This window comes from Paramacrobiotus metropolitanus, unplaced genomic scaffold (assembly GCF_019649055.1).
Source record: "Paramacrobiotus metropolitanus isolate TYO unplaced genomic scaffold, Prichtersi_v1.0 Parri_scaffold0000077, whole genome shotgun sequence".
Classification (NCBI taxonomy): Eukaryota; Metazoa; Tardigrada; class Eutardigrada; order Parachela; family Macrobiotidae; genus Paramacrobiotus; species Paramacrobiotus metropolitanus.
The window spans coordinates 130,645-153,266 of record NW_026570297.1 but is presented as its reverse complement, the minus strand read 5'-3'; the positions used below and the strand labels follow the sequence as shown (position 1 = coordinate 153,266).

At 41.7% G+C, this 22,622-nt stretch overlaps 4 protein-coding genes across 9 annotated transcripts; 3 read left to right on the top strand and 1 right to left on the bottom strand.

Annotated features, from left to right (window-relative positions):
• The first annotated feature begins 72 nt into the window (after positions 1 to 72).
• LOC129595358 (cytochrome P450 3A24-like) lies at positions 73 to 2,799 on the top strand. Its single transcript, XM_055492345.1, has 12 exons — positions 73 to 236; positions 330 to 423; positions 500 to 555; positions 769 to 812; positions 1,451 to 1,503; positions 1,600 to 1,668; positions 1,730 to 1,780; positions 1,847 to 1,935; positions 1,985 to 2,127; positions 2,191 to 2,312; positions 2,470 to 2,594; positions 2,658 to 2,799. The coding sequence occupies exons 1-11, from the start codon at positions 181 to 183 to the stop codon at positions 2,497 to 2,499; spliced, it is 807 nt and encodes a 268-aa protein (XP_055348320.1). The 5' UTR covers positions 73 to 180; the 3' UTR covers positions 2,500 to 2,594; positions 2,658 to 2,799.
• Positions 2,688 to 3,689, top strand: LOC129595384 (cytochrome P450 3A5-like). The gene is made up of 3 exons (XM_055492380.1): positions 2,688 to 3,031; positions 3,440 to 3,548; positions 3,615 to 3,689. Exons 1-3 carry the CDS (start codon positions 2,688 to 2,690, stop codon positions 3,687 to 3,689), a joined length of 528 nt encoding a protein of 175 aa, XP_055348355.1.
• A 12-nt stretch (positions 3,690 to 3,701) lies between these two features.
• LOC129595357 (CD109 antigen-like) lies at positions 3,702 to 11,468 on the top strand. Of its 2 annotated transcripts, none has more exons than XM_055492344.1 (18): positions 3,702 to 4,896; positions 5,061 to 5,321; positions 5,406 to 5,457; positions 5,546 to 5,674; positions 5,746 to 5,833; positions 6,067 to 6,166; positions 6,350 to 6,775; positions 7,074 to 7,361; positions 7,475 to 7,672; positions 7,732 to 7,893; positions 8,092 to 8,166; positions 8,227 to 8,335; positions 8,409 to 8,547; positions 8,692 to 8,809; positions 8,901 to 10,235; positions 10,537 to 10,853; positions 10,906 to 11,071; positions 11,166 to 11,468. In XM_055492344.1, exons 1-18 carry the CDS (start codon positions 4,618 to 4,620, stop codon positions 11,301 to 11,303), a joined length of 4,380 nt encoding a protein of 1,459 aa, XP_055348319.1. In that variant the 5' UTR covers positions 3,702 to 4,617; the 3' UTR covers positions 11,304 to 11,468. The 2 variants fall into 2 exon arrangements, with proteins under 2 accessions (XP_055348319.1, XP_055348318.1); XM_055492343.1 differs by having other exon boundaries at positions 8,406 to 8,547.
• Positions 11,469 to 14,083: 2,615 nt separating this feature from the next.
• On the bottom strand, positions 14,084 to 22,155 carry LOC129595401 (uncharacterized). 5 transcript variants are annotated; one of them, XM_055492400.1, is made up of 7 exons: positions 21,768 to 21,893; positions 21,288 to 21,474; positions 19,530 to 19,688; positions 19,208 to 19,469; positions 18,505 to 18,930; positions 15,978 to 16,136; positions 15,372 to 15,500 (listed from the first exon to the last, which is right to left on the bottom strand). In XM_055492400.1, exons 3-6 carry the CDS (start codon positions 19,676 to 19,678, stop codon positions 16,026 to 16,028), a joined length of 948 nt encoding a protein of 315 aa, XP_055348375.1. In that variant the 5' UTR covers positions 19,679 to 19,688; positions 21,288 to 21,474; positions 21,768 to 21,893; the 3' UTR covers positions 15,372 to 15,500; positions 15,978 to 16,025. The 5 variants fall into 5 exon arrangements, 4 of the variants coding, with proteins under 4 accessions (XP_055348374.1, XP_055348373.1, XP_055348375.1 ...); XM_055492398.1 differs by lacking the exon at positions 21,288 to 21,474 and having other exon boundaries at positions 15,353 to 15,480; positions 21,768 to 22,155; XM_055492397.1 differs by lacking the exon at positions 21,288 to 21,474 and having other exon boundaries at positions 21,768 to 22,155.
• Between the last annotated feature and the right edge of the window lie 467 nt (positions 22,156 to 22,622).

Here is a 22,622-nt window from a genome sequence, read left to right as displayed (position 1 = left end):
GAGGCCTTGATCTAGAGCCCTTAGCCTAGAGCTATCAGTGCCATTATTCCTATCAGCTAGAGCTATCAGCTGTTAGTGCCACCTCGATTGATTTTTCGGAAACTATTATGACTTTTGTTAGTAAGGAAGACCGTTTCGTAAAGATACTCTTCTGTTGTTGTTCTCAATTCACCATAAAGAATGATTCTAGAGCTCGTATTGTCAATCTTAGTGCTATTTGTAACCTACATGTTGTTGTAAGTAGTTTGATAGACTTTAAGATTTCGTTATTTTTTCTTGAGCAGGTGACGAACTACCTCAAGTAAGCGCGTTTTTTCATTTCCGGACAGCGATGTTATTTACAAGAATTCTTATTGGCGGAGAAAAGGTGTACCGGGACCGTTCCAGTATCCGTTATCCAGCAGCTTCGCTGAGTTGACGAAGGTCCGTATTACCGGTTGTAGATGTAATCTCGCGTTCGTCTGAACCTCATGATAACCTTACTGAAGTTTTCGTGTAGATTGGTCCAGCAAGGTTTGATGAAAAATGCATCCGGAAATTTGGCAATGTTTTCGGGTGAACGCACAATTGAATATACTGTATAGAATCAAGAATTATTATGTTGAACCACGAACACTAACGTTCCCGTCGAATGTAAGCGAAAATAACGAATGTTCTATATGGATGCGACTACAGATAGCTACTGTTATCTCGCGTTATGTTATTTTAATTTATTGTCTCTTGGAGCGATGCCCATAGTGTGCTATGCTAACAAACGCCTCGGTACAGGGTGTTTGAAGGATCAATGCCAGTTATTGTCATATCGGATCTTGGTATGTGCTGTGTCGCGGAATGTCTAATGCTATACAACTACGCAAACTTATACTTAATATATGTTTGTGATACTGTAGTGGCTCGCACATCTTGTACCACAGAGTTGGTGTACGGGAAAAATGTGCACCCAATATACACACTCTAACCGGGCAAAATGCACGCCTACGAAATAATGCTTGATTTGACTTCAAGATGAACTCTCCTTCTGAATCTGTCCAGTCAATCAAACATTTTCTTTAAAATTGTAATTCACCTTAGAAAACAAGCTCCGTATCTGAGAACTCGAACTGTTCTGTAGCTGCAGAATGTTGACGCTGAACGTACCCCTCACCCTGCAGGGGCACCCCAAAAACCACAACAAATCAGTGTTTGAATTCGAGCTGACAGCAAAGATTTAAGTTAATGGCTGCTTTTGAGCATAAATTTAGTTAATAATTATTAGAGCTCTAATTTTTTAATAATCAAGAAGGTTCTCCAGACCAGATGTTGAGAAACATCAGAAATTTATCCATGCACGCCAACTGCGAATCGTGCGTTTTGCCCGGTTAGAGTGTGTATGTTGGATGCACATTTTTCCCGTACACTAACTCTGTGGTACAAGATGTGCGAGCCACTACAGTACATTATTCCATCACAGAAATGCTGAAATCCATTATGGTCAAGGATTTTACCCATTTTGTTAACCGAAGAGTGAGTGTTTGCCGAGTTCCCATACTGCCATTTCTTTTTAAATGCGAGTAAATACATACATAAACTACACAGAATACAGACTTAAAAAGGTTGCAGGGTTTTCAACGAGGAAACAAATCCGTACTTAATCTAGCACTTACCAAGCTCAAAGATCAGCACTGGAAAGTACGTACGAGCACATTACAATAAAATACATTTTTCGTTGCTTGATTCTCGTATCATACAGGATGTTCGCAGTGTTGTGGCACCGACATTCACATCAGGAAAACTCCGTCTGGTATTCGTTTACTATTACAGACAAAAGATTTCGATCAGCAAATATACCGTATTTTTCTAAATGTAGATGACCGCTCTTCTGCATGAATGTTGTGAAACCTTATGCGAGAGCATAAACACCATCGCCGAAAAAGGCGCGGAAATCGAAGCCCGCAGGTACGTTATCATGACCTTTCCGTTCCTTTATAACTTTTACTGTTTGCAGATTGTATCTGCCCGCTACGCTCGACATTATAACGTCGACCTTTTTTGCCACAAAAGTGAATTCTCAGGATCCCAACAGCACATTCATGCGGCATGTGAGGAACGCCTTTGCAACCAAGATGAATCTATTGGTCTATATCGCTTGTAAGCCACGACCAAAACGCCCACGGTACCACCTGCTTATTCCAAACTGTATTCGTCTTGCAGTTTATTTCCCCAGACTTTTGCCACTAGCCGAAAAACTGGGCATGCAAACTAGCAATAAGGCCAGCACCGACTACTTCGTCGACAGTATTAAGGAAATTATTCGAATGCGCCTGGAAACAAAAGTTGGTATTAACTATTTACGAATTACGAGTACATACGCGCACAATCGAAGTCCGTAAACCACTGCTGTACCGAACAGTGTCTTATAAATTCTGCTGTGCTTGTATTTAAAGGATCAGTCTAGAAAAGACTTTCTGCAACTCATGCTCAATTCCGTAGAAGGCGGCAATGAGTTCTCAAACACCATAAAGACCTCTCTGGACACCGATTTAACCGACACCTCTTCCAATCACCTGTCCCAAGGTCAACCGGAACAGTCGACAAACTATAAAATAACAATCGAGGTAGATCTCAGGAATGCGTACCTGAAATGCCATGCGAAGCGTACGCAGAAGCTGTTTTTGCAGGAATTAGTCGCCCAGTCGGTTATATTTCTCATGGCTGGTTACGAAACCACAGCGTCCACGTTGGCATTCTTAACACACTCTTTGGCAGTGCATCCCGGAATTCAGGAACGGCTTCGTCAAGAGATCTTGGAAGTAGTTGGGGATAGTGACACGGTCACTTATGACCACTTAAGCCAGATGGAGTATTTGGACTGCTGCGTTAATGAGACACTGCGTATGTATCCACCGGCAGTGCGCACGGAGCGACAGTGCAATACAACCTGGACTTACAACGGAGTGACCGTTGAAAAAGGAGACATTGTGGCCATTCCGATTTATGCCATACACCACGATCCCGCATATTGGCCGGATCCCGAGCAGTTTAATCCCGATAGGTTAGCCACAGTTTGAGATAACACGATTTATACCTTCTCAGTCTAAGCAATCATGCTCGTATAAAAGAAATACAACTATCTTCTTTAGACTATGAAATGTGCCAACGCTAACGTGAAGATTCATAACGGGGAACTGAAATTTAAGGTGCTAACCGTGCTATGGTTATCGCAGGTTCCTTGCTAAAAATAAGCACCGTATCATGCCATATAGCTTCCAAGCGTTTGGCCAAGGTCCGCGCAACTGTATCGGAATGCGTAAGTGTTTGGCGCTAGTTAGCAGTAAATGCTATACTTCAAGAAGTACTGCTCCTTCATGTTTGCTGCCTTCCTGCCAATCGAAATATGTGCATTCGCTGTAATTTGTAAATACTAATGTAGCGGTATATTAAGCGTCGCATATACGAGTAGTGGCATCATCGAGCATTTTGATTATTTAGGCTTTGCTTATTTTGATATTAAAGTGATGATGGCATCTACCCTGCCCAAATTCCGATTTGAACGATCTTCCCGCACAGAGGTGAGACGAACGCCACAGTACTGCGTTGATTGCCAGATGGTTATCAAGTCTGGCTCTGTTTATTAGGAACCACTAACTTTCGAAACCATCGGTCTGCTGCGTGCAAAAAACGGATTATGGGTCAACGTGGAGAAGCTTTAGGAGCAATACGCTATATACATGTACAATACGTTTATGTACAGTAGTACGGTATACTTCTATCATTTATACGTACCCTCGTATTTATACGTATATTTATTTATACTTATTCGTACTCTCTGTGTGCACAATTCATGCAAACAGTAGAAATATTGTATCTGCACGGTGAGCAGTGAATGCAATAATGCTGAAGTATTGTACATCCACATGTATCTACGTAATAGCTCTGAATCCCCACGAACATTGTTATTACAATTCTTATGATGGGACCTGAAGCGTTGAACTTCAGCGCTCCAGGTAGCTGCGAAATTTCGCCATCGTTTCACAAAACAATTACAGATGTTTTTTACTGTACAGATAGATGTCTTTTACAATAAGCAAAATTGTTGGGCATCCGGATTCAAAATTCAACAAAATATTTCATTAAGCAGAAATTTTCACTCGTAGTTGCCCGTTTTCATGTATGCTTATATTAATATTAGCATCCCGCTGGTAGTGGATTGCACTTGCGTATAGAGAATGCGTAATAATAAGCGTTTTACGAGTTCCAAATGCAAAAGCAGATAGTCCGAAACTGATGCTTTGTTCTTCAAAAGACAGCAACAAGTCGACACGTGCGCATTAACTAGTTCCGTCTAATGTTCTAAACCAATTATTGGTACCGGTTTTCCTGATCTGTTAGATAGTCATCTTGTATAAATCAGTGATTTCTCCGAGCTTTGTATCTCGAAGGCATAACTCGAAGTAAATGTATAAATGCATGAGAACGTTAATAATGACTTATAAAACGAATTTTTAGACCTCTGTTTTGGCCTGTGTGCAAATAATAAAACGAGAAGTCGTTAATCATCAGGCTGCACCTGTTTTTTGTCTCATATGTAACACATCCGCGTAACGCGGTGGACAGTTTTTCTTGGGTTAAACGGAAAAAATGCATCGCACAATTTTGTTAACATTGGCAATATGTTCTGGCTACGGAAATGCTTATATCCGTTATACGATTATTGGTCCGAAAAGTGTACAGTCAAATACCACGTTTCCAATTTCCATACTGTGTGAAAATGCCACTTCTGACGTTAAAGTGGATGTCACGGTTCGTCCCTACGAGTCACCCAAGTGGGCATGGGGAAATGGTTCCTATCCGGGCCAATTTATGTTCCCCAAATCATTCACCTTAAAACTGAATCAACTAACACGTTTGGAAATTGACGTGAGTACAAATTGTAGACATTCTTAACTTAGTTAGTAGATATGCCGGTTCAAAAAAACAGAATCAACATCGCAAGCGTATTGCGCTGATTAACATGTTATTACATAATTACATAAAGATATTACCGCTGCAATCTTGGATGTTTTCGGTCTTTTCCTTGATAGATCCCTGATTTATCACAGTATCCAGATACAGGAAACCGTTTAGGACTTTCGATTAACGGGTCAGATTCGACCGATACTTTCTATCGATCTTACGAGTGGTCAATCGGCGTCCGCCAACCGGCGCCAGTGGACGACAAGCCGTTAGCTTTTATTCAAACCGACCAGCCGTTGTACAAAGCCAAAGACACGGTAGGCTTCCGAATCGTCACTGTCAATCGGCAACTGCACCCCGTTCGAATACCTTTAACCGTGCAGATACTGGTAGGTAACAGTGCCCTGCGGGACAACAGTTTGATAGCTGTTTCAACAGCTTGATCTGAATTAACTGTAAAATTTATTATGCAGGATCCCCAAAACAACATTGTTAAGCAATACAGCAATATTTCTGACACCGCTGGTAATGCGTTACCATGACCCATGCATCGCGGCATATTCTAAACTTATACTGCCTATTTAATTTAACACGAAGCGTTTACACTTTACAGTGACAGGATATTTTTCTGGAGATCTACTGCTCTCCTCCGAACCGCTATTGGGCTCGTGGACAATCGAAGCGCGCACGTCAGTTTCCCAAAACGTTATTGGAAAGAAGCAGTTTTCGGTTGATGAATACGGTAAACTGCGTTTTGCAATCACATCACCTAACTTTATTAATCTTCTCTATCAGCTGTTTCATCTTTATCAGTTTTGCCCAGATTCGATGTTAAAATACTTTCGCTTCCGACGTATGTGACACCATCGGATACGGTGCTGACCTTCTCCATCGAAGCCAAGTACGTTAGATTTTTAAATGCTTCCCATAGTTGTAATTCACGTTGGAATAGTTGGGTTTTGCATTTGCTGATATGTTGCGGAAGTCTACTTGTCTAAATATTCAGACAGTGCAAGAATGCAATGTGGGATTATACATACATTTCAGTCCTGCAATATTATTAACAAGATCCGCTTGAACACCCTTTTGAACGGTCAGCCGGTGGTTATTGAAAGTCTTCTAAACTTGTTGCAGTTATACCTTTGGCGAGCCCGTAAAAGGTCAACTCGATGCAGTATGGAAGCGCAGCTGGCTATATTACGAAAAAACAACTGGAAGGAATATTTCGGTGAACGTAAGAGGACGTTAGTTTTGTTGCTCTGAAACATTATGTACTGATAGAGAGTTTCGGTTGAGTAATGGAAGAACTTAAAGAGTTTATTTTAAGAACATACATTTTGGTAAACCGATTTTGCCCAAACGTTAATAATCTAAAAATAATCTGTATTAATACAACAGTGAGACTTCTCTTCCACAGGATTTTAATGGACGATCAGTCGTTACTCTAAATATTACTAACGCCGTTCATGCTTATGGTGATTACGACTCCGACGACAAACTAATGGTCAGTGTTAATTTCACGGAAACACTGACTGGACAATCCAAGGTGGTCACCGCAAGCATTCCGATCCGTACAAGAGCGTACAAAGTAGAAATACTGGACAATGCCGGCACATTTATACCGGGATTTCCCTATGCTTTCCGTGCACGGGTCAGCGATCTCGATGGACGTCCGCTTTCTCCCAGCACAAAGCCGATTAAAATCGGTTACACACTGTACGACAAACGGGATAAGCATCGAGCAAAGCGCATATATCTGCGCAGCAATTTCAGCTCGCTAGATCTGGCAAACAGTATGGACTTGATGGGCGGCACGCGCGTGATTCATACCAAACTCAGACGGGTATAAATTATTAGAAATTCTTTTAAATTATTTTAGTAAGTATTATAAATTATCAACATTTAGCTAGCGCACGATGTAAGACAAATCGGCCAGTTGGTCGGCGGTTCAGAAGGTTAACAAGTAATCAATACGCAGAGCGCAACAGCACATCTAGTGCGCAGAAGTCGCCAGCTTCGGATTCGAGCAGAAAAGCTTTTGTTCGCGCCTTATACGTAAACGCGAAGCAGTGACCTTTCTGTCCTACACTGTACTTACTTTACATCCACCCACGCTGAAAACTGTGCATCTTTTCTCGTAGTTAAATCGTCCACGGTCTGACGATCAGCCGTACAACGAAGTTCTCACTTTGCCAGTTCCCCCAAATGGCCTTGTCGATGTGATAGTTCCAATCACAAATGATACTCGTCGAATTGAGGTTAAAGTAAAATATATGGACGACAGCACAACATTTACGACAATGGGAAGAGAATCTCCAAGCGGCAGTTTTCTGGATATCAAGCCACTAACGCCTGATATGAGAAAGGGAAAAACAGTCACTTTTGGAGTCAACATGACAACCAGAACAAACGAAACAATACAACTTATCGTAAGATTTTATTAATATTGTGATTGATTGTCCGTTTTTGTTGCTAATAATATTATTAAGACTTTCGAACAGCAGGCAATGTGCTTTACAACAAGTCTTCTGACCACTTTCAGCTGCAGTCCACCTCGAACGTTAGTTTCCTGTGGACCAATTCAACTTCAGAACCGGGCCGATCTATATCGATTTCTGTGCCGCTTTCGGATTTCTTTGGTTCGAATGGGCGTCTTATAGCTTATTACGTCCGTGATGACGGTGAATTCGTTGGGAACATCTTTATCATATCTGTATCCTCTCTGACGACCATAAACGAGGTGGGACACCAAAGGCCTTAAAGGTAATTTAACCAATTAACGGTATTGTAAATGTGCAGGTCAATATCTCTGCCGAAGCCAAAAGCGGATTAGGGTACGTTCAGCCCAATGAGGAGGCAGTGTTCAAAGCCAAGACTAGTCCTTCGTCATTTGTCGCCTTTTTGGCTGTGGATGAAAGTCTGCTGTTGCTGAAAACCGGCAACGATATTTCAACAGAAGAGGTAGATACATGTCATCTCTTTAGCTTTGTAACCCGCATTACAGAACGAAGAGTATGCATTTGAAAGTTGAAAAGTTGAAAGGCGCCGTTCGTTGTAACTATATCATGTTACCAAAATTTAGTAGGTATTACTTGTTTTACGGTCTCAGCAGAAATTTGCCGCTGTCAGTTTTCTTACGGAATTAAATCGTGCTTTCAGATAAATAAAGCCGTTGGAAACGTAAAACCCAAGCCAGAGCAATCAGATACGTATTCCGTAGACGACATTTTCAAGGTAAAGGTTCTGTCATTTTGTCCGAAATGTGTAGCTAACACGCTCGCTTGGTTCTACTAGAAAAATCCCTCTGAATCTGATCTGTTCATCTTGACGAACAACGTTTTCCCCTCATCAAGAGAAGGACCAGAAATTTATTATTCGGCCATGTTTAGCAATGCTTTGTTTGGTGAGTTAATCAAACGACTAGAGTCGTTTTCATAGTAAGCACAGAAAACTATTAACTGCACTTTTGGTAGAAGACTTTGTTGGTGGGGCATCTCCCGGAAGGTTTCCATCATCGTTTACCAAAAATGAGGATTCTGCAAATAACCTGCAACCTCCAGCAAAAAACCGAAAAGATTTTCGACAGAGTTTCCTTTTCGAAACGGCAACATCCAAGTATGTTCATGCGAATAATTCCATGATTACAGGGTGGAAATTAAAATACTGAAGTTACCTTAACCGCATTGTTTTTACGGAACCGGAATCTTTGCACGAAATAAAAGGTTTCATTAAGAACTGAAACTTGTTGAAATTTCGCAGTGCGGATGGTACGGCAGAAATACAATCCAAAGTACCAGATGCAGTAACCACTTGGAAAATAACAGCTTTCAGTCTGAGTAATACAAGCGGGCTTGGGCTGACCCAAATTCCGGCAAAGGTGCGTAGTTGTACTTGTGATACTATTACGTCAAAACGACAAGGTAACTAGTACTGTCAAATGCTTAACTGATGGAGGAAATTTTCTGCAGCTCAAAGTATTCCAACCCTTTTTTGTGGTGCTCAACCTCCCGTTCAGTATCGTGCGCTATGAAAACCTAACGGCAGAAGTCCTCGTATTCAATTACATGTCACAGCAACAGGAAGTTACAGTCCAGCTGCAGATCCGTAATCCTGACAACACAACCAGTGAGCTGAAACAGAATATAACTGCCAAACCGGGCGACGGAGTGACCGCCACATTCAACGTAATCCCTCAACAAATTGGCGATTTGAGGCTGAAAGTGACTGCTCGGTCAGCATTCGCTGCGGATCAGCTGGAAAAAACGCTTCCGGTTAAACCGGAAGGCGTGAAGCAGTATTACAGTCGACCAGTTTTTGTTGACCTCCGTCAATCGTCCAATCTGGAGCTGCCACTGACGCTGCCTTCGGATCCGGCTGGGAAAGTCGCCGGGTCAGATAAAGTAGAAATCAAAGTGGTCGGCGATATTTTGGGTGCTGCTATGAATAACCTGGACAAACTGATCCGACTGCCAACCGGATGCGGTGAACAAAACATGGCCATAACCACACCGAACTTGGTTGTTGCGAAATACTTGAAACAGCTGAATCAGCTTTCCGAAACTCAGAGATCAAAACTGGTATCCAATATGCAGCTGGGATATCAACGAGAATTAACCTACCGTCACACTGATAATTCCTACAGTGCTTGGGGAAAAGCTGATCCGATTGGCTCGACATGGCTCACCGCTTATGTTGCTCGAGTATTTTCCGAAGCAACGGAATTTGTGCCCATCATCGAAGACGATGTTGTACAATCAGCGGTACGCTTTTTAATCCATCAGCAAAAGGAAGGCGGTTCGTTCGAGGAAAAAGGGAAGGTCATAGACAAACAGCATCAAGGTGGGGCTTCTGCGGGAGTAGCTTTGACGGCATTTACTCTCTTATCGATTCTACAATATCAAGAGTCTGGTAACGATTCAACGAATCAGTTGGCGGCTTCGAAAGACAACGCTACTGCTTTCTTGGAATCCAGGCTACCAACACTGACCAACGATTCGTACACTTTGGCTATCACGGCATACGCTCTGGCAAAAACAAAGAGCGGTAAAAGCGCGTTAGCTCTGGATTTACTCGAGCAGAAAATGATCAAAAACACTTCTGCCGCCTACTGGGCGACTGTCGCGTCTCTTTCCGATCAAGGGGCTGACGTTGAACATTCCTATCCGACAAACGCCAAAGATGTTGAAGCTACGGCGTATGCACTCCTGGCGTTCTTGGCTAATAACAAGTTCGCATCCTCTCTGCCCATTGTCTCTTGGTTAATCTCCAAGCAAAACGCTGAAGGTGGATTTGTATCGACACAGGTACGAAACCAAAAGGCGATGCACGCAAAGTGACCTTTATACGTAGATAACTGCAGCTTCCACCATACATGTTCAATTAACAAGCACAAAAACCATGAGATGCTGTCCACAGGTGACAACAAGATTACTATTGTAACGAGGACAGCCAGTTGTTAAAAGTGCAGTTTAACAATAAACAATCTAATTAGTTAAATATCTGTGAGTTGCATTTGTCTTCTAATGTATTAGCAACTATGAAATGTCATCAATTCTTTATGTTCGTTAACAAGTTCAGTTTACAGGATACGATTGTATGTTACAGGATACCGTTGTCGGGCTAACCGCTTTAGCGGAATTTGCCAAAGCATTCATTAATCCGCCATCCATGCAAATCGACATTAACTACGACCAAAATAAAAAGAACGTGTCGCTTACCCCAGATTCCTCGGTTGTCCTGCAGACCGTGGAGCTGCAAAATAAACCAAAATCGGTTACTTTAAAAGCGCAAGGCAGAGGATTGGCGATAACGTACTTAAGCTGGACATATTACGTCGCCAAACCGGCTGAAGATGTTGCATTTGACCTTGATGTTACCAAGACGACTTCTAACGCCGATCTACGCATGTCTATTTGTAGCAGGTAAGGCGCTTTTTCAATTTTATATCCACAAAACTAATGTCTTTTCTTGCAGATACGTTCGTGAAGGCAAGAGTAGCATGGCGGTCATTGAAATAAATACGCTTTCCGGTTATCAGTTTGATGAAGATGAAATTCGAAAACTAGTCAAGAGTGTTCGCACTCTACGCAAAACCGAAATAGAAAACAAGGAAACCAAGTTAAATCTGTACTTTGATCAGGTGGGTGGACAAAATCTTTACTTGTTAGGCACGGTTTCGTATCTAGCTTGATCACCATTGTGTTGAAGTTACAAATCTTATTTTTGCTTTGCAGCTGGAAGAATCTCCAACGTGCTTCAAAATAACTATGTACCGAATTTATAAGGTAGCGGACATTAAAGACCAGAGTATTGTGGTTTACGATTATTACAATCCCAAAGAACGACGGACGGTCTCATACAGTCTTTCCTAACCGAAAAGTGTTTTTGGTTTTCGAACACTATTACGAAAGAAACACAAATTTGTGCCTAGTGAACTGTTACATTGAAATTGCTTGATTTCTGAAGTATTACAACGCCGCTACGCCTGATACATCACAGTTTGTCAATCTGTCTAACTGGGAGTATTAAAATTAATATAAACGGTCAAAAACAATTGGGATATGCACATTTTACGAAATAAAAATATTATGGAATAAAAATATAATGGAATATAACATACAGAGTCGGTAGGCTGTGTAAAACTACTAAAGTTTACTACGGTCTCCAAACTGCTAATGCTTTAATTTGTCTAAAAGGATATTATGATAACTACAGAAAAAAATTTATAAATTCGGTTACATTAACAAACTAAGATCCAGAACACTGGAACGATACAATGCAGTCTTTTTCGGGATTCGATGAAACTTGATCAATATTTTATAGAACTTCTGCTCTAGACTTTGAACTGGGAATTTCCGAGCTATCGTTTCAGATACTCAAAATCATTAATTAAAGTCACAGAAATGGAAAATTTATTACCTACCGTAACTTAGAATTCAGATATACCTAATAATTACTAAGGGCACTGGATACTTCGTACCCCACATTTTGATTGCTGGCGGCTTTAGGCTTTCATTCGAATGTTGCGCCCACGTACTTGATTTAGGCTTACCATACCGTGTATTGTACAGTGCATGCAATCAGTGAATTACGTAATTCATTTTCCTCTGTTGGCTTAGGCTTTTTCGTTACAATCAATGCAGTGTATTCCGCGAAAAATTGACAACTAGATATCACATGTACAGTCGGAGTGTAAGACAGGAATTCCATACGTACTCGTGTATACAAATTAATAGGCGGCATATTCACAAGAGAAGACTCACTGGAGATCCCATGGTTATCCAACTGTTATTTGAGACATACCACATTAATTAAAATGTAACATCCTATATTAATTACATCTCGCTCCCAAGCCAACAGCATGGATTAGCCTGTTTGGGTACATGCTGGACCACCACCACTTAGCTTAATGAATATGCAGATTTTCTTCCATTAATTTTCTAAATGTACCATAGAATTTAGAATTTGCCAATATTTGAGCGGTTTCAACATTCCGATTTAACGCGGTCATTTCCAGTGCCTATTATATACAAAGCAGACGTTTTTGGTGCAATCTGTGTCAGTATTATGGCAGACCTTTGGTGGTTTTGATAGCCTATGGCACAGCGCGCAAAACTAAAGCCCAACTTTTTTTTTAACATGATCAAGAAACATCATTCCTGCAGAATGTGTGCACTTTGTATGCGAGCTTTAAAGCCGGTTGCAAACAGATTACCTAGCTGGAAATATTGGATGTAAGACTGTGCAGCTTTTTATCGTAAACTGTAAATAACGAACCTGTTGAGAATTTACTCGCGTCTTTGAGTTTTTGACCACTATGAATACCACTCTGAATAGCAATCAAAACGAATCTGACAGTCCCTTTCCCGCCCGGATCGCCTACCGTAGCACCTTATCTGCCTGGTTTTATGTGAATTTGACTGTTTCCTTTTTCGAAGCTCTGGTAACCATCCTTATAGCTTTATCTATCATCGTCCAGCCAGATATCCGACGCAAGCGATCACACCTCCAGGCGTTACACCTCCTCGCCATTGAGCTCTTCATGACCGGCATCCTACATCCCATTTTTATCGTAACTGACACATTTGTTACCTTGCAGCTCTCCCTCAAAGGCTGCCGCACCATGTTCGTAATCAACATGCTGTGCATCTTCGGAGGCAATTATGCCACGCTGCTCCTCTGCGTCAACCGCATTATGGCGATCATCTGCCCTCACGTTTACGCGCGCTATTTGTCGAAAACAACGGTCGCCGTGGCGACTTGTCTGTTAAACTGGATAGTAACCACGGCCGTCACCGTACCCGTTATTGATCCGTGGTCCATGGAGTTCTATCATGTTCAGCCGTGGGGATTGTGTGGTTTGCGGGGACGCTCAGCGGTCAGCCGGCGGCAGCACCAGTTCCTCGTGGCATTTATCGGCGTCCTGCCGGCGTTCTGTGTGCTGATGCTGTACGCAGTTTTAGCCGGGGTCATTGGGATGCGAGGCTGTCTAGCCCAACGGACCATTGCGCCGAATGAGGAGCAGCCGCGGTCTGTACCGTCCGTTAACCAGTACAAGAAACGGTTGGTAATGGCGCGGATAATGTTCTTGTCGTCCGTGTGGTATATTGTGTGCTTTATACCGAGGATTCTCATTCCGACTTACTTTGACCGTTGGTACCAGCAAAATCCGCCGGCTCAACTGTGGCTGAGGACGTTGTATTTCATGGCATACGCTGGCACGCCGGTAAGTACCAGGGATTTGTTTATTATTACGTATAAGCTGTTGTGTATGTGGTATGGTGACCAGTATTCTCCGCAAAAAAATAGTCATGAATTTTGAAAATTTGCAGATTTGTATGCTTCTTCTGTGCAAACCGTATAGAGAAGGAATTCGTAAGTGTGGGATAGTAATGAAAGCGCTCTTTTAACTAAAACGGAAGTAGAACATCATTATCACATTACCAAATGCCATATAACCGGTATGGGCTCCCCGGAAATGGAAGCCGGCGGCTAACTGCATTGAATGCATAACACCATAATTTATTTACCCTTTGAATTTCTCATTTTATCCCGGCAAGATTACAGAATATCTTGTGGAGAAAATTGCAACTCTACTTTCACCGAGAGAACGAGCGATTCCGTATTAATTTTATTGATTTAAAATGGCCTGACTATGCGGGAGCTGGATTCCGCAATGCCATTCAACTCATTGCAGCATAGCATGCCCAGAAAATCCTAAACCAACCAACACCAAAACGGTAACACTTGAGCTCCAGTTTGTCGCGACCGGAATGGAAGGCAAATCAACAACATATTAATTTTTTATAAATTTAGTATTTCCAGTTGAATGTTTCCTGTTTCAGTACAACTACAGACTGTATGTTGCATGAACCTAAATGTGTTTCTTGTGAACATGGAGCCACCAACTGATAGGGTACGACAGAGAATCAAAATTGAACTAACCTAATTAAAACGATTGCTTAAGTAGGAACAACAAGAAAGTTTGATTTATTTTAAATAAACCAAAGGATGGAATCCATCAGCTGCTACTTGCGATTATAGTCCACGAGGTGCAGCAGCTGGTCCATATTGGCCTTTTATTTCAGCATGAGATCGGTAAGGAACTTTGGATATGGACATGTAGTAAAACGTCGGGCATTCGCTTTTCTATATAAACCGCTCCACAACCCTGTTTGCTTTTAAATTATCCGCTGAATTTCTTGGCGAGCGATTAGGACTGTCTGCTAAACGGAGCGTCTCCATACTCGTAAAAATTTTACTATTGGTCATCCGGATCGTCCGAGCGACTCTTGTATGCAGCATGCGGCATTGTTCCCGAAACTTCGAGCTGGACGCATAGAGGACAAAGAAAGAGACAGAGTAATTACTCAAATGGAGAATACTGACGATGGGCCTGGCACGGCTCTCGTGGGTATTGGTTAAATGCAGTGTACAGAATGGAGGACGACTGGCGATGCGCATGCACTGCAGGATAACATTCGGCAACTGGGTGACCATGTAAAGGGCCACACTGGCCATCAGGATAAGATTCGAGGTGCGCGTCGACGATTCCTTAATACTGCACATCATCGTAGTCTTTATATTGCGCCGATGTCGAATTACCACACACAGCAACGCTATGTCGAGAATGAGCAGTAGCAACCATTTGGCGATCCACATTCCCATCTGCGAAATTTCATAGACAGTTTAAAGTTAACCAAACGAAGCCGGTAAATACCCATACTAAAACTATTTGTACATGGTTAAAATAATAATCATGTTCAAATAGTTATGTTTTAGTACTGGTATAAAAAAGGTCACGAACTTCGGCTGTTCCCTGCAGCGTAAGCCATCTTCCTAATGGCAGCGGTAGAATTTCCTGCATGGCTTCGGTGGAATTGGAGGAGTACGGCAGCCAGTAGTAATACGTCGGCAGATACGATACCGCAAATAATACTGCCAGGATTAACAGGACGCCTTCGATCAGCAACGTGCGCCGCCAAGCAGAGGAATCTGTCATAGCGCGCGCAACGGATAACGATTGTGTCGTCACCAACAGACGTTCAACTGAAAACACGATCAGTGTCCTATAAAAGCACCGAATTTTAGCAGACGTTACAGGTTCATAGTGACAGTAATCACGGTAACAATAACAGTAATATAATCACAGTAATATTAGTATTACGTCTAAATATTTTATTTATTCCAGATTTAAATTCAATATACTCAAAGAAAAGAAAGAAAATACTAAATTTGAATTGTTGAAAGAAAATACTCAAATTTTTGCGCAATTAAACATTTCTCAATAAAACAATAGTGTCAAGCTCCATAAACAAAATTTAACTTTAGCAAGATTTCTGAGCTTTTGATACGCAATTCGCAAATCAGATCTACCTTGGCTTAACAGATCAGTAAGCGGACTACGAGAACAAGTTGTTCGAAAGAGACGCCTGGGGGCGACATTAAACACCTTGCTCATGATGTACAATAATTTTGTATTTTATGTCTACAATGAATAATAAAAAAATTAAAAGAGATCAGCATTATTATTAATACATGCATACCAGTCCACGAATTCAATAGCCGCTTCGTTCCAGAAAACTCCAAATCCCTTATAATTCAAAGCCAGGTCGATCACATTTTCCACTTCGTCGGAAAAGTTGGTACCATTTCGGTATTCGTTTAGTATCACTTGAGTGAGGTATTCCGGTAATGTGGACCACCTACAGCCGTAATTTTAGCATTAGAAAATATGTTTTGACAAAGCATAATTATATAAATCCAATTTCCAGATAAACAGCTACACTCGTAGCATAATTATGTAAACCTCTGAAAATAAAGACGTTTCACTTCCATTGTGGTAATTTAAACAGAATTTTTTATTTTGCCTCTTGTGTCTTTTTTCGTAGATTTTTCGATTTACGTATAATATGCTGTTCTTTATCTTTACAAATGCAAGTTGTAACCACTTTAAAAGGCAACAAAAAATATGTGGACCAGCCCGGTACCCACCGGTGGGATGGATAAAGAGATTTCATATACCTGCTTGTTAATACGGTAATTATACACGATTGTACAATAATACGCTGGAGCAGCTGTTTCATTGTAAATTCTTCTGATAGAACAATTACGTTTTTCAATATTATGTTTTTCTTTTTTTGTTCAAATCAGATTTTTTCACCAGTCTAACAGTTTTTTCCTGCACACGTCATTCTTATAATTATGTTTTCCTGCATACTTACAATATGCACAAGCATCCAAATGCGGAACAAATCATATAAACCGAGGTTGATGTTTTGCGACTAGTCTCATCTTTTAATCGAGCAGCAATAATGAAAATACTTCCCACAGTACAGAGCAGCAACAAAAACGGATAAAGTACCAAGTATACATAGATGGTCGAATTATTGTCAACATTTTCATTCACTCCCGTTCCGTTGATGTCTATACCCACAGCGTCGCTCCAATCACAACTTTTATTGTCCGGCATTTTGCATGCAGATATATTATTTTGCAAATACAGGTTATATTAGTTATACCATCGCTCTTCATCTATCATCACGAGCACCCTATACTTTTCCGAATGGGGTCAGTGTGAAAAAAGTCAAGAGATAGAGTTTGGATTTAAGCAGACAGTTGAGTCCGATAGTAGTTGTAAGCGCGAGATTCCGTCTCGGCATATACGCGTTCTCCACGTGACCTTGGTATGTTACCATATGCTTCTTCGCTTTTCACGATTGCCCTGCGGGCGTGTGAAACGCTTGCAATTGTGTGCCGATCGCAGACCAGTTATTAATATTTAGACTTTTTCAGCAGTAAATCTTAATTTATAGTTTTTGCTGCATAATTTATAAGCTTCAAATTCAAATCGTCAACCCAACCGATTACCCTCACTGCAGAAGCGCATTACTCAAAATTCAGATTGGCTCATATGCATCGAGTCAGAAATACGCTAAACCATAGCTGTGCTGGAAGCCGGTGGGACCGATTGGGGCGTTTTGTGGGAATATTCAACAAGCAATGATAATTAACAAGACATTCAACAAGTACTTAACGAACTCAGGAAAACTGAAGTACATAAATTATATTAATTATAACCGGTTGCCATTTCCCTTCAAAAGCGTTTGGGCAACTTTCCAAATATTCCTTCATCACCGTATTTCATGGCTGTAAGATATACCTAGAGTAGGAAGTTAGGAGCAACACTGAAACTTTTGCAAGCATTTTTACGCTTCGCTTTTGAGCTGTTGCACAATCACCAATTTTAAAGAAAAGAAGTTTTGTTAATACAGTAATCTGTGCGAGATAGCCGGTCAGTGTTGAAAAATCTCATTAACTGCACTGCAGCATAAATTCCAACTTCCCAGTTCCTTTGAACGACTTTTCGCTGGCGTCATTGTGCCCACGGACACCATTTTGTGTGACTCATTCAGTCAATGCACATCGCTTGTTTTTACGTGACAGAGCACAGTTATGAACTACTGTACAGCATATAAGTACAACAAGCAGAATTTGTTATACGGTTAGCCACAGCTGCAATGAGCCTACGGGCTTCGATTTTCCACGTCAAATTCATCGTCACATCAAAATTAATCATTGCTTCAAATGATTAAAACATTGGTTTACAATATGGAGCAAAACGAAATGTGATTTAATCAAAGTCGAAAAACAATCAAGAAAATTCATAAACGAAGCCATGCACGAATGAAGCTGATACTGCTAACTGCTGGCACAAATCGAAATGTATTCTGTACATCCCTTCTTATCGCTCCAGAAGAAGTGAAATTGTTATTACTATAAACTATAAACATGGAAATTCTCAGAATTAAACGTTGATAACGCAGCTTTTAGAAGCCAGAGGATGAAGCATTTACTAAGTTGTAAAGATCCTCTTATTCGGAAATACTGCACCAGTGTTATTTTTTAAAGTTTTCGTAAGTTTATTCTAAAATTGCCGGTTGCTGATCCTACATTCAAAAGCTACCCGTATTTGAGCAGTAAAATACATAGTACGTAACATTTTTTGGTGTACATTTTTCATGATGGGATGTTGCTCAGGCTCTTGGACACAATGGAAGCCATTGATTTTACCGTGAATAATCGCGACAGTGAGTTCTTGGCTTCCAGCGCCGGGTCGGCTACGCTGCCCCACAGCACGCGGCATTGCCGGCGAAATTTCGGACTGGACAGGAAGTAGACGAAAAATGTCACGGAATAATTACTCCATTGCAGAATGCCCACAAACAAACCGGCATGGGACAATTGCTCATTGGTCAACGACAAGCTGTTAAATGGCTCCCGGCTGGCCATCTTTAGGCATTCCAGGATGACATACGGTAGCTGCGTCAACGTGTATACGGTCAGACTGGCCAGGACGATGATGTTGGCATTGCGCGTCGAACACCGCTTGCTCATCTTCACGGAGACATTAATGGCTACTCGATGTTTCCAGAGAACGACCACAAGAGCGCTGTCAAAGATTAGAAGCAGTATCCATTTCGCAAAACAGAGCACCGTCTGTGACAACCGGAAAATTTATTATAATAATGCAAATAAATTATTTTGGTATTTACAGTTGCCTGGAAATATAACTTGCGTACCTAGCAAGATAAAATACGTACAGAGTACTATAATTTATTCGTACTAAAAAATATGCACTTTTCCTGCTTATTTGTAAGTATGTATTTTCTCTTGTAAAGGTAAGTATTTCTTAAAACCGTACTTCATTCTGAAATATTGCTATGTGTTTCATAAAAAGTAATATTTTTAGAAATGTGTCGTACGGCGCACGTACCTCGGCACCGATCTGCCAATGGTACCAGCGTCTTAAAGAGGGCGTCAGCGAGTCCTGGTAGTTCAGTGTAGAATCGCGGAAGTACGCGTAAAAGTAGTAGTAGGTCACCAGGTAGGACAAGGAAAACAGCATGGCCAGGATGAAGATGCAACCTTCTTTTGCCAGTGTTCTCCGCCAAGCAATAGCATCGGTTCGTGCTAGGGCAGCCGACAACGGACGTACCGCAACCAGTAAACGTTCAATGGAGAATACGACAACCGTCCTGCCAGGGCAATAAAGATTACTTAATTTTCGCATTGGTCAGTACGGAAAATAAACCCACCAGTCGACGAACTCTTTTGCGGTTTCTTGCCAAAACGCCCCAAATCCTTTGTACGCAACAAGTGTGTCATCGGCGACACTGCCGTCTATAGCCGAAATATTGGCTGTATTTGCATAATTGTCGGCTAGCGTTGTAAGATAATCCGGCATTATTGACCACCTGCAAAATAATGCGTTACATTGACGACAAAATGCCGAAACAGTTACCTTGTGGCTCTAAATTAGCGGCTTAGAAACCCATTAGGAAATCTTATATCTGAGTTGCAAACATTTCATGTGTAAATAACCTGAATTATTTTCATTGTATCCGATACTTTTTATGTAGGAATGTACTTAATACTCTAATATGCCAATTCTGTGGCGAGTTTTCTATTAACATTAAGAAAATGATCAATATTACGCGCGGCCTCCCCACAGCCTGGAGATCTCTCTACCAAAAACTTCTGAAAAAATCTGACACCACAGTTACATCGGCCATGGTCCAGAACTGCGTCACATGACTTTTGTTTTTGAATACGTCCGATCAGAATCGTGCCGGCACGATGCCGCAAACGATCCCCCCAGTTTCAAGGTGACCTTGAAACTTTGAAAAATCTTGCCTGGATACAATACGCAACATAAATTATTAATTACGCAAATTAAACGGAATAAATTGAACTTATTTTCGTACAGCACCTACCACAAAATTAAGTAATCACAAGTTAGCCTATCGATTTTCGTTGTCGGCACATTTGTAATATAATGGTTGGTCTAAACCACACGAACATCGGGCTGTTTGATTTTGGCAGGACCACTCTTCTAAACAATTGCTAAAAGCAAAGAGCCGCATTTATTGTTTTAAGGTGAGTGAGTGGCCGAGATACCCTCACTCACCAGCGAGCGAAATCGCTAATTGAGTGCGTGAGTTACCGAGCTACCACTGTTGTCTATTGAGCAAAATCGCTAATTGACATAGCGAGTGACCGAGCTACCAGCACTATCTAGTGCTCAAAACGCTACGTGAATTTGTAACCGAGCTATTCATTGATTCGGGCCCTGGATTACAAGAAACGCGGAGGCGAAGCCGCACCTGCTTCTTCTAAGCTAACGCTAACGCTAGCTAGCTTCTATGACCAAGCTAGCGCTGCTTTCCAGTGTACGGAACCCGTTAGGTGAACAAGTGACCGAGCTACCACTACTGTCCAATGCACAGAGCCCGTTAGGTGACCGAGTGATCGAGCTACCACTACTGTCCAATGCACAGAGCCCGTTAGGTGAACGAGTGATCGAGCTACCACTACTGTCCAATGCACAGAGCCCGTTAGGTGAACGAGTGACCGAGCTACCACTACTGTCCAATGCACAGAGCCCGTTAGGTGAACGAGTGACCGAGCTACCATTACTGTCCAATGCACAGAGCCCGTTAGGTGAACGAGTGACCGAGCTACCACTACTGTCCAATGCACAGAGCCCGTTAGGTGAACGAGTGACCGAGCTACCATTACTGTCCAATGCACAGAGCCCGTTAGGTGAACGAGTGACCGAGCTACCATTACTGTCCAATGCACAGAGCCCGTTAGGTGAACGAGTGACCGAGCTACCACTACTGTCCAATGCACAGAGCCCGTTAGGTGAACGAGTGACCGAGCTAGCGCTGCTGTCCAGTGTAACGATTGGCCGAGCTACCACAACAGTCCAGTGCAGACAGTCCGCCAGGTGAACGAGTGACCGAGCTACCACTACTGTTCTGTGCACAGAACCCACTAGGTGAGCTAGTTACCGAGATATCACTCCTTTCTAGTGGACAGAGCTCATTAGGTGACCGGGTGACCGAGATACCGGTAATGTCCCGTGTACGGAGCCCGCAAGGTGAGCGGGTGACCGAGCTGCCAATACTTAGAAGCATCAGGCTGGAGTTCAGAGAACCATGGATCCAGTGGAGAGATTTAATACTGATCTGAGAGAATCTGTAATTATTACATAAAACTCATGTTTTTGCGCTATTGCGATGTACCGATCGTATTGCCACGAAATATAGATGTGATACTATACTAATAAGTAAATATTCAATCGAAATCAAATAAAGTGGCCGTGAATCACAAGAAACGCGGAGGCGAAGCCGAGGCTGTTTCTTGTAGGTACTATGACCACAAATTAAATATCGTAATAATTGTAAGCCAATTCAGTTCTTTTCGTTACTTTTCCGGGAGCATTCAAAAATTGTGAAAGTAAAACTAATAGCAAATTGCATTCGACTCACAATATGCACAGATTCCCAAATCCAATGCAGACGATATACACCGACGTCGAAGTTAGACGACTTTTGTGATCTCTCAACTGTGCTGCAATTATCAGAGCGCTTCCCACCGTGCAACATAACAAAAGAACCGGGTAGATCACAAAATACGCATTTAGCCCGGGATTGGTTTCTGCAGTTTCGCTCGGTCCTGTTCCGTTTTTATCCAAGCCTAACGCTCTATTCCAAGAACTAGCCACTAGACTACCGTTTAGTGCCATTATATTTCTCTCCGATTGCACTGCCCAAGGTGTAGCAAAATTTGAACGTGGTGGTTCAAAATATTTTACACCTTTTTAGTTGCTTATCAACATATTTTAACTCAGAAAAAATCAAAGAGAATGGATTAACAAAATACCAAACACACGTCTAACATGGACATTTATACTTCCGGTACAAAGCAGCAGCGATTTTCTAGTCAAATGACGTCCACATGAATTGTTTTTGCTGGAGGCTGCCCGTCAAAGGCAAGCTGATAAAAAACCCAACCGGTTTATACCGACACTGAATTACACTACGAATTACACTCGTAGTCTTGGCGGCAGCGTATTCACAGCTGGTCACATACGAGTACAAGCAACAAACGTCACTTCCCGGATCTTATTGTGTTTGTGTTTGTTGCTATTATTGTGTTTGTGTCTTGTCTTGTTTATTGTCTTGCTATTGTTGTGTTTGTGTTTGTTGCTATTGTGATATATCTCGTGAGCCTAACATTATTAATTATGCAGCAATCTGCGCGCCAGAAGCGATTGCTGGCTGCATTTGGCGGAGCGTTTCCGGGAGTTGCATTAATTGTGAAATCCCCTCATTACATACAAA